The following is a 12,582-nucleotide window of genomic DNA, read 5'->3' on the forward strand; positions in this document are numbered from 1 at the left end:
AATCTGTTGCTCCTCCTTGGAGCCTTAACCTAGTTCTTAGAGTTTTGCAGCAGGCTCCATTTGAGCCAATGCATTCCATAGATATTAAGCTGTTATCTTGGAAGGTTTTGTTTCTTATTGCTATTTCTTCTGCTCTGAGAGTTTCCGAACTCTCGGCTTTGAAGTGCGATTAGCCTTACCTTATTTTTCATGCGGATAAGGCAGTCCTTCGTACTAAATTGGGTTTTCTCCCTAAGGTGGTTTCGGATAGAAATATTAATCAGGAGAGTGTTGTTCCTTTTCTTTGTCCTAATCCTTCCTCTCATAAGGAACATCTGTTGCACAACTTGGATGTGGTGCACGCTCTAAAATTCTACCTACAGGCTACTAAGGATTTTCGCCAGTCTTCTGCCCTGTTTGTTTGTTTGTTTGTTTCTTTGGAAAGCGTAAGGGTCAGAAGGCTACTTCTACTTCTCTTTCCCTCTGTTTGAGAAGTATGATTTGTTTTGCTTATGAGACTGCTGGACAGCAGCCTCCTGAGAGACTTACAGCTCATTCCATTAGGGCTGTCTTCTCTTCTTGGGCTTTCAAAAATGAAGCTTCTGTGGAACAAATTTGCAAGGCTGCAAAGTGGTCCTCTCTGCATACTTTTTCCAAATTCTACAAATTTGATACTTTTGCCTGCTTCCTTTGTGAGAAAGGTTCTTCAAGCGGTGGTGCCTTCTGTTTAGGTCCTCCTGTATTCTCCCTCCCTGTTCATTCCGTGTCCTCTAGCTTGGGTATTGGTTCCCACTAGTAATTAGAATGACGTTGTGGACTCTCCATGTATTAGGAAAGAAAGCAAAATGTATGCTTACCTGATAAATTTCTTTCTTTCCGGACATGAAGAGTCCATAACGTCATTCCAAATACTAGTGGGATATTCACTCCTGGCCAGCAGGAGGAGGCAAAGAGCACCAAACCAAAGCTGTTAAGTGTCACTTCCCTTACCCATGACCTCCAGTCATTTAGCCGAAGGGAAATGGAAGAAGAAGATAACACAAAGGTGTAGCAGTACAAAGGTAGGTGTGACCCTACAATCAAAGTGTGTAACTATTAGCACTCATCATCTCAATAGTAGCCATGTATTGGTAGTATTAAATACTTGTTGATACTGAGACATATAGGGGGAAACTGCGGTTAAAACTTCAAAACTTCATTACATCATAGTTAACTCCAATATGAAAGTCTTAGATGATTGCAAAGTAAGTGGTGATTGATGGACCTTGTATAGTGTTGTATACTAAATTGCAACTACCTGATGATTTAATGGATATGTTACGAAATAATCGTTATTTTTGAATCATTGTTCATTATACCTCTAAAGATGGTTCTATATCAGGTTGTTGCAATATAACTGTAAAACTGTCAGAGTAGAAAAAACAAAACCGTAGTTGTTATACAATGTGGTAACAGATTAACCTCGCAGAGGAGCTTACTATTTGTACACAAGAAAAACTTCCCAGCATGTGTAGCAATTGTGTAAGAGAAAAAATGTCACAAATTAACCGCTCAGAGGAGCTTACTGTTAGTGTACAATGAAATCTAATAGTGTTAATGGTCCACTGTGTGTAGGTATAATTGTTGCATATTGTAATTATAATAAGATAAGTAAGTATTCATCTCTAGCGATTAGTAGTTGAGCTATGCCTTAGATGTTATCGTCAGTATGATAGCAACATTCTAGTCTGTTGTAACCACCTAATAGTTTAATAAATATGTACCGAAATAATCGTTATTATTAATACTTCTAAAGACTACTAATATGAGGTAATTACGATGTAACTATTGATCTATTAGTGCAAAAAATGAGCTGCTATACAATATTATTGCAAATTAACAGCTCAGAAGAGCTAGCTGTTTGTATACAAGGAAATCTTCCCAGCGTGTGTAGCAATTGTATAATAAATAGCGTTATAGATTAACCGCTCAAAAGAGCTTATTGTTAGTGCACAAAACAATCTTCCCAGCGTGTGTGGCAATACTATAAAAAATAGTGCAACATAACACTGTTGCGAATGGACCGCTCAAGGTAACTAATTGTGACCCAGAGAGAAATCTCTCCCAGCGTGTAGCATACTACTATTAATTCAGGCCCCTCATTTCCTCTAGGAAATAAGAAGGTAATTTTGGTTCATACGGAGTAAACATCCACCACTTTTACATTAAAATTGGGGATCCCAAAATCCTCCAACAAAGCTCCCTAACATGTTTCGCACATAACTGTGCTTTTTCAAAGGCGCTATTTTTTATACTATTGCCACACACGCTCGGAAGATTGTTTTGTGCACTAACAATAAGCTCTTTTGAGCGGTTAATCTATAACACTATTTATTATACAATTGCTACACACGCTGGGAAGATTTCCTTGTATACAAAATGCTACCTCTTCTGAGAGGTTAATTTGCAATAATATTGTAGAGCAGTTCATTTTTTGTCCTCTCCCCTTTTTTTACACTGATAGATCAATAGTTACATCGTAATTACCTCATATGAGTAGTCTCTAGAAGTATTAATAATAACGATTATTTCAGTAAATATTTATTAAACTATTAGGTGGTTACAACAGACTAGAAAGTTGCTATCATACTAACGATAACATCTAGGGCATAGCTCAACTACTAATCGCTAGAGCTGAATACTTACATATCTTATTATAATTACATTATGCAACAATTATACCTACACACAGTGGACCATTAACACTATTAGATTTCATTTTACACTAACAGTAAGCTCCTCTGAGCGGTTAATTTGTGACGTTTTTTCTCTTACACAATTGTTACACATGCTGGGAAGTTTTTCTTGTGTACAAATAGTAAGCTCCTCTGCGAGGTTAATCTGTTACCACATTGTATAACAACTACGGGTTTGTTTTTTCTACTCTGACAGTTTTACAGTTATATTGCAACAACCTGATATAGAACCATCTTTAGAGGTATAATAAATAATGATTAAAAAATAACAATTATTTCGTAACATATCTATTAAATCATCAGGTAGTTGCAATTTATTGTGTAGTGAGTACCAAGAGATTAATAGGAATTAGTATACAACACTATACAAGGTCCATCAATCACCACTTACTTTGCAATCATCTAAGACTTTCATATTGGAGTTACACCTACCACTTTTTGTTTTTATATGTGTATGTCCCAATTTTAACTATGATGTAATAAAGTTTTGAAGTTTTAACCGCAGTTTCCCCCTATAGGGAAACATTTCTGTCTCAGTATTAACAAGTATTTAATACTACCAATACATGGCTACTATTGAGATGATGAGTGCTAATAGTTACACACTTTGATTGTAGGGTCACACCTACCTTTGTACTGCTACACCTTTGTGTTATCTTATTTTTCCATTTCCCTTCGGCTGAATGACTGGGGGTTATGGGTAAGGGAAGTGACACTTAACAGCTTTGGTTTGGTGCTCTTTGCCGCCTCCTGCTGGCCAGGAGTGAATATCCCACTAGTATTTAGAATGACGTTGTGGACTCTTCATGTCCGGAAAGAAAGAAATTTATCCGGTAAGCATAAATTTTGTTTTTCTATCTGAATCATGAAAGAAAAAATGTGGGTTTCATATCCCTTTAAATCTCTTTAAGTTACTTGTGTATGAATTAGTTCCATGATAATGCTCCACCCTTTCCATTGCTTGGTATGGATTGCTGATACCAAATATGTGTCTAATCTTACTTGCAGATCTTGCCAAAGTGAGCTGAGGTGAAACAACTAGAGAAAACAAAGCAAAGCAAAACCTGTTTAACATATTTTAGTAATGAGGGGAAATATGTTGATAAAACATTGAACAAAAATATGTTCTTTAAATGGGCAGCAATTAACATGTTAATAGTTTTTTAGTACTATACTAATCCTTAGGAATATGTTTGTCATTTGCTGATAGAAACAACTCTCACAGCTTTATTGCTGACATATCTCCATAGGCTTGAAAACAAAAGTATTTTATTGATTTTAGGAGTATCCATTTAAATGGATTGAAAGGTCAAAGCTGAAACGTGCATGTATCAATTTTTAGATAGAAGCATTTTTGCAATATACTTCCAATAGCATTAGCAAATGCTTCTAGTAAAATATATTACTGTTTCAGCAGCATATGCAGGTGGAGTCTAAGGTGGTGAGAGTCCACAAGCCATTACTCCTGGGAATTCTACTCCTGGCCACTAGGAGGTGGCAAAGAATCCCAAAACTCTAAGAGCCCTTAAAAACCGTCCCACCTCACTAGTAAATCAGTCTCATCTTTGCCTCCGCAGGAGAAAGGTGAAGAATGGAGGTACTTCACATGTTCTTCTGTCAGAGAGGTTCTCAGACCGTTGTCAGGCTCATTTTCTCCTCAGAGAGCTACTGTTTGGACAGAGGAAAGTTTATGGAGTATTGGGTAGTGGCACAATTACACCCAGCGGTAGTTAGTCACAGGCCCTGCCACAGGTGTCGCAGGGATCGGTCCCTACCCTCCTCCTGTTGGATCATCGTTATACTCAACATGCACAGCTCCTCTGCTGTGACGCGTACAGCACTGGATTGGCTATCTACCGGAAGCAGTTTTTTTCTGCAGATGGTAAGTCCAGTATTGTGGGTACTTATTAGTTTTCTTTTAGCATTTGCTGCTGTTAGAAGAATTTCTGAATTGTCTACTCTTTTCTGTTGGCCTCCTTATCTGGTTTTCTATCCAGATAAGGCGGTTTCGAAATCTAGTTTGATTTCTTTAAGTAGTGTCTTTAGACAATTTTGAAATCATGAATTTTGTTGTGCTTTCTTTTTGTCCTAATACAAAATATATTAAGGAGAGGCTTCTGCATATTTTGGATGTTGTTTCGGCTTCAAATTTCTATTTGCAGGCTTCTAATGATTTTAAAGAGACATTAAACACTAAGGGATAGATTATGAGTGGAGTGATGGTTTGCGCTCCTGCTCGTGTGTTCACTTCGCTAGACGTAAGCATTTTTGCACAAGCACTAACCAGACACTCTTAAAAAGACGTGTTAATGTATTCCACCTTACACTTTAATGGAGAGCGAAAAGTAGAAAAAAACCTAAAACACCCAACAAGTCGGGTGCGCTATCCCAATTTCAAATAGTAATATTTCACATTCCAATTTTCTTCACATAGAAGAATATGTTCTATTTATTCATAAATACATATTTCTACATATATCTGATGTTTTTGGTAAAATATCTATATCTATATATGTATGATTATATATATATATATATATATATATATATATATATATATATATATATATATATATATATATAAGTGAAACTCGAAAAATTAGACTATCATGCAAAAGTTCATTTATTTCACTAATGCAATATAAAAGGTGAAACTAATATATGAGATAGACTCATTACATGCAAAGCAAGATAGTTCAAGCCGTGATTTGTCATAATTGTGATGATTATGGCTTACAGCTCATGAAAACCCCAAATCCACAATCTCAGAACATTAGAATATTGTGAAAAGGTGCAATATTCTAGGCTCAAAGTGTCCCACTCTAATCAGCTAATTAAGCCATAACACCTTCAAAGGGTTCCTGCGCCTTTAAATGGTCTCTCAGTCTGGTTCAGTAGGAAACACAATCATGGGAAAGACTGCTGACCTGACAGTTGTGCAGAAAACCATCATTGACACCCTCCATAAGGAGGGAAAGCCTCAAAAGGTAATTGCAAAAGAAGTTGGATGTTCCCAAAGTGCTGTATCAAAGCACATTAATAGAAAGTTATGTGGAAGGGAAAAGTGTGGAAGAAAAAGGTGCACAAGCAGCAGGGATGACCGCAGCCTGGAGAGGATTGTCAGGAAAATGCCATTCAGAAGTGTTGGAGACTTTCTCAAGAGCCACCACACACAGACGGATCCTGGACATGGGCTTCAAATGTCGTAGTCCTCTTGTCAAGCCACTCCTGAACAACAAACAACGTCAGAAGCGTCTTACCTGGGCTAAAGAAAAACAGACCTGGTCTGTTGCTCAGTGGTCCAAAGTCCTCTTTTCTGATGAGAGCAAATTTTGCATCTCATTTGGAAACCAAGGACCCAGAGTATGGAGGAAGAATGGAGAGGCACACACTGCAAGATGCTTGAAGTCCAGTGTGAAGTTTCCACAGTCTGTGTTGATTTGGGGAGCCATGTCATCCTCTGGTGTTGGTCCACTGTGCTTCATTAAGTCCAGGGTCAACGCAGCCGTCTACCAGGAGATTTTGGAGCACTTCATGCTTCCTTCCACAGACGAGCTCAGCAGGACTTGGCACTTGCCCACACTGCCAAAAGCACCAAAATCTGGTTCAATGACTGTGGGATTACTGTGCTTGATTGGCTAGCAAACTTGCCTGACCTGAACCCCATAGAGAATCTATGAGGCATTGCCAAGAGAAAGATGAGAGACATGAGACCGAACAATGCAGAAGAGCTGAAGGCCGCTATTGAAGCATCCTGGTCTTCCATAACACCTCAGCAGTGCCACAGGCTGATAGCTTCCATGCCATGCCGCATTGAGGCAGTAATTCCTGCAAAAGGGGCCCAAACCAAGTACTGAGTACATACAGTATGCATGCTTATACTTTTCAGAGGCCCGATATTGTTCTACAGGTACTGTATGTACAATCCTTGTTTTATTGATTGCATGTAATATTCTAATTTTCTGAGATTGTGGATTTGGGGTTTTCATGAGCTGTAAGCCATAATCATCACAATTATGACAAATCACTTTTGCACGATATTCTAATTTTTCGAGTTTCACCTGTATATAAAATATATATATTTATATTTATATATATATATATATATATATATATATATATATATATATATACAGTATATAGGAATATCTATTTTAGAACATGTTCCCCTATGTGAAGTACATAATTAAAAACTTTATTAAATATGAATATGATTTTTTATGTTTTCAGCTACTTAATTGCAAAGGGCTTCAATGCACTTATGTATATGTCTATTTATGTATTTATATGTGTATATATGTCTATAAATACATATATACACATATAAATACATATGTACACACACATATATATATATATATATACATACATATATATATACAGGTGGCCCTCGTTTTACAACGGTTCAATTTACATCGTTTCAGAATAACAACCTTTTTTTCCAGTCATGTGACTGCTATTGAAAAGCATTGAGAAGCAGTGCATTTATTAAAATAGCCAGTAGGTGGAGCTGTCTGCTTGTGTTGCAGCAAAGCCAAGCAAGCTGAAATTAATCAGTTTAACCAGACCTGAGCTATCGAGCAGATTTCAAAGAAACAAGATCTTCCTGTCTATAACTCAGTCCAGATTGGAATGCATAGAAAGAACGGTTTGCAGAAAAATGCAATTGAAGTCTGTGGTGTGTGATTATTTTATTAGGTTTATAATGCTGTTTAGCAAATATTATTGTTCATTTAACTTAGTTTAATTATATATTCTGTGTTGTGTGATTATTTTATTAGGTTTATAATGCTGTCTAGCATTTAAAGTATTCATTTCAAAGCTTTAAAAATAATGTATTAGGTGTTACTTATGACAATTTTGAGAGGGGCCTGGAACCTATCTCCCTCACTTCCCATTGACTTACATTATAAACTGGATTTCAATTTACAATGGTTTCGATTTACAACCATTCCTTCTGGAACCTAACCCCGGCATAAACTGAGGGCTACCTGTATATACATACACATTCATATACAGTACAAATTTAGACATGCATATGTATGTTTCTCTATGTATCTATATGTGTTAACATCTGAGACCTCATATCTTTGAGCCCTTATAACTTTTTTAAAAATTATTTTTATTAGATAGTGTTAATATGAGTGTAACTGAAATGTTTTTTTTTATGTGTTTTGTGCAACTTTTTAGTCGAGCGTAAGTTAACCAGAACTCTGAGGTTGTGCTATCCTGACGCATTAAATTCAATTGTAATACTCTCGCTACTTCCGATTCGTGCAATAAAGACCTTTTCACTCACGCCCATATGTTAGCGCGTCATTTGTAATCTAGCCCTAAATAGATGATAGATAGAATGAAGCATTCAAAGAAAAGATTAGTCTGGAAATAACGTAGATGGATTTTTAAAAGTTTTATTAGTTTTTTAAAAATTTACAAAAAAGTGTAAAGTTTTGGGTGCCGATTTATCAATGTGCGGGCAGACATGATCCTATGTAGCGGATCATGTCCACCCCACATCAACGAATGCCGATAGTATACGCTGTCTACATTTATCATTGCAGAAGCATGTTGTGTGAAATGATTGTGCAATGCTGCCCCCTGTCATTCGCTAGCAGGGAGTGTCAATCATCCCGATCGGGATAATTGCTATTCACCACCTCAGAGGTGGCGGATGAGTTAAGAAGCAGCGGTCTTACGACCGCTGCTTCTTAACGTTTGTTTCCGTCGAGCCTGATGGCTGGCGCGGAAACTGCTGCATTTGCAGCATGGTAAATCATCCCCTTAGTGTCTCTAAAGCAATGGCTGCTGCCATATTGTAAATTAGTTTTCTTGAGGCCAATTTGAGACAGTTATAAATAGGTCACTAGAGTGTGCTGCTAATGACTATGTGGTATATAACAGTGTTCTGAACTTCCACTTCTAACAGGAATTGAAACGCACACGATCGTCAGATTTAAATTAAAGGAAAAGGGGACAAAAAGTATATTACAAAGTTTGTGTGTATCTCTCTCTCTCTCTCTCTCTCTCTCCCTCTCTCTATCTATATATATATATATATATATATATATATATATATATCTATATATATATATATATATATATACACACACACACAGTTTATCATTTTATATTAACATCTCAAAGTGTTTAATGTTTCTTTAACTTATACTCTAGTTTATTATTTTTGGAAGGGGTTAGAAGACAGCAGCTATTTTGTTGGCTTCCTAACTGAAGCTTTTGATTGATAAGCTTTCTTGGAGGCGGGTTAGCCTCCTCCTTAACTTTTTACTGTCCATTCTACTAGGTCAGTTGTTTTTTCCTGGGCTTTTTAGAATGAGGCTTCTGTTGATCAAATCTACAAGGCAGCTACTTGGGTCCATACTAGCTTTGCCTAGCAGATAGCCTATTTGGTTTACAAGCTGAATGCTGCATGTTTGAACACAGTTATGGGTGCTGATTCTTCTTTGCTGATCTTTTCAAAACTTTTCCTTTTTGATGCTTTTGGTTGGAAAGCAGTAGATTCTGATCATTAGATGTTAAAAAAAGAGGGTTTTGAAGAAATATATAATTAAATATTATTTTATCCTGCCCTCATTACTCGTGAACTCCACAGCTTAGTAGGTATTAGTTCACCAGGAGTATTGGCTTATGGATTCTCACCACCTTTATGAAAATATAATTTATGTTTACCTGATAAATTAATTTCCTTCATGGTAATGAGAGTCCACGAGACCCACCCTATTTTTTGCTAAATTTGAATTATAATTTTTTTCTGGCGGCAGTATGTGTGCACCTCTTTTTTTTTCCCCCTGCTCCTTTTTTGTTGCTCTTGTACTTTCCTACCTTTCTTCTTCTCCTTGCTTGGCTTTACGTCAGACTGATTAACAAGTGAGGTGGAAGGATTTTTAAGGGCCCTTTCGGAATTTTGGGACATTTTGCCTCCTCCTAGGGCCAGTAGTGGAATTCTCAGGAGTAATGGCTTGTGGACTTTCACCACCATGAAAGAAATTAATTTATTAGGCAAGCAAAAATTATATGTTTTACATAAAACCAAAATGTGTGTAATGTGATCTGGGCCGGGTTTAGGAGACCCAGGGCAGAGTCTGGTTGGCCCAGTGAGGTTTTTTTTGTAATCACACAGAGCAGTTATCTTCTGCCTATATTTACCTGTTCATCTTTGCTGTCTTCATTGCTGCTTTTTAAATAAATATCCCCTGATGACTAAAGAAATATGTGATAGCAAGAAATGACAGTATACATGTGCATAAATGCAGCACATGGGTAGTGCGCCATATATGTAAAGGATAAAGACATATAGGCAGGCTTTAAAGAATTAGTTCTGAGGACTGGAGATTTTAGTGACTGGTTTCTCTGTATAGATGTTACTGGACTGTGGGTGAATAACTTTACTAGCAATATCAATGCAGGTCTATAGGGTCAACAATATTGTTATATCAAAATAGTTGGATAAAAACAAGGGCACAATAATTATATATCTCTTTTGTCTTTTAAAGGGATAGGAAAGTCAAAATTAAACTTGCAAGAATCAGATAGAGCATGTCATTTAAAAATTTTTTTAATTCACTTCTATTTGCAAATGTGCTTTTTTCTCTTGGTATCACTTGTTGAAAAAGGATACGCACATATCCTACACTTGTGGGAGCTAGTTAGCTGATTGGTGCCTGCACACATTTGTCTGTTGTATTTGGCTAACTAGATGTATTCATCTAGCTGCCTGCAGTGCTGTTCATTCAGCAAAGGATAACAAGAGAATGAAGCATATGTGATAATAAAAGTAAAATTGAAAGTTGTTTAAAATTGTATGTTCTATCTGAATTATGAATGAAATTTTTGGGGTTCCCTTTAAGAGCTGGATAGATTTTTTCACCTACTGAAAATGTGACCACATTTCCTAAATACAAAGCTAAATCTGCTTTTGCTTTCTCAGGCGCACTTGTGCGTGCCAGGGGCTGGACCCTGAGACCTGCGGTGCCTCTTTTTCCTTTGGATGTTCATGGAGCATGTATTTCAATGGGTGTAAATTTGCCAGAAGCAAAATCCCAAGAAAGTTTAAACTACACGGTGATGATCCAAAAGAGGTTAGTATCGTGCCTGTCAAGTAATGCTACCAAAATGGTTCATCCTAAAGTAAATGTTTACTTGACTTGCTTTGCAGGTACCAGTAAAGTGAATAAGGATAATTATATGAATTGTGTAGCCTATTTGCAGTATCTTTTCTTACTAGAGAGACATAGGGGCATATTTATCAAGATAAAGACCGCTGCTCCATAACTTGTCCACCTGCTCTGAGGCAGCGGACAGAAATCAACCGAATACGATCAGGTTGATTGTCACCCCCTGCTAGCGGCTGATTGGCCGCAAATCTGCAGGGGGCGGCATTGCAGAAGCAGTTCACCAGAACTGCTTGTGCAATGTTAAATGTCGACAGTGTTTGCTGTCGGCATTCAGTGATGTCTGGCGGACATGATACGCTACAGTGTATAATGTCCACCAGACATTGGTAAATCGGCCCCACTGTCTTTTTCTACAACAGGAGAATCAGCAGGTGGCGGCATTGCACCAGCACGATAAATGCCGACAGGGTATGCTGTCGGCATTTATCGATGTGCGGCGGACATGATACGCTACTTCGTATCATGTCTGCTCGCACATTGATAAATATGCCCCTAAATGTGAAACTTTTATTTAAGTAGATGACTTAACTGACTAAAATGCTACAAGCAGATCTTTAGTCCTTATAGTTACCAGGGTTAGTTCATGTGTAAATAGCAGGAGCTCTTTCATTATTTGTAGAGCCAACTTGTACAGTCTATATTACTGTGACCTGATCCATTAGCCTTCCAGGCTATAGGAGCTGTTCATCTTGTCTTGCAGCCTCAGTCTTTCTACACTCAAACCTTTATTTTCACCAGTAGTAACGCCTTAGTGCAATTAGCCGAGTCCCATACTGCAACACATTCTCCTTAACAGTCTACTCCAGAATTTTTATTGTATAAAAGGATAGATAATCCCTTTATGACCCATTTCCCAGTTTTGCATAACCAACACTTTTATATTAATACACTTTTTACCTGTAATTACCTTTGTTTCTAAGCCTCTGCAGACTGCCCCCTTATCTCAGTTCTTTTGACAGACATGCATTTTAGACAATCAGTGCTGGCCCTTAAATAACTCCATGGGAGTTAGTACAATGTTATCTATATGACACACATGAACTTGCAGTGTCTCACTGTCAAAAACTGTCAAAATGCACTGAGATAAGAGGCAGTTCAACGGCTTAGAAATTAGAATATGTGCCTACCTAGGTTAAGCTTTCCACAAAGAATACCAAGAGAACAAAGCAATTTTGATGATAAAAGTACATTGGAAAGTTGTTTAAAATTGCATGCCCTATCTGAATCATTAAAGTTTAATTTTGAATAGACTATCCCTTTAAAGTAGTTCCTAACATCAGGCTACTCTATAGAGGTTATTAAAATGATATAAGATATACTCAGTGATGCCTGGAAATAAGCAGACTGTGGTAATACTCCTGTGACTAGTGTGGATGATACTTTTTATTGTGCATATTTGTTTAATACTTATATTTTACCTTTTTGTTTATTTAAATCAGAATGATTTTAGTACAGTAACATTTACAAATACAAAATAGATGTTCAAACTTATTTACTTTTTTATTTTTTTGCAAAAGCCAATCAAATATAACAGTTGCAAGATTGTATTCTTATGTGACATCAGACTAATGATCTTGTGGCTACTGGGGGAATCACTCTGCACATGCCCGATTGCTCTTCTGTCTTCCCTCCTCGGCAATGAGCAGATGGAGTAAACACAGCATAAAAAATTA

General features: G+C 37.1%; 1 protein-coding gene across 1 annotated transcript in view; it reads left to right on the forward strand.

Moving 5' to 3' along the window:
* Positions 1-12,582, forward strand: part of TET2 (tet methylcytosine dioxygenase 2) — a 277,826-nt gene that overhangs the window by 163,990 nt on the left and 101,254 nt on the right. The window contains 1 exon segment of the mRNA XM_053703509.1: positions 10,663-10,813. Within this exon segment, the coding sequence (XP_053559484.1) occupies positions 10,663-10,813 (151 nt within the window).

This window comes from Bombina bombina, chromosome 2, assembly GCF_027579735.1.
Source record: "Bombina bombina isolate aBomBom1 chromosome 2, aBomBom1.pri, whole genome shotgun sequence".
Taxonomy (NCBI): domain Eukaryota; kingdom Metazoa; phylum Chordata; class Amphibia; order Anura; family Bombinatoridae; genus Bombina; species Bombina bombina.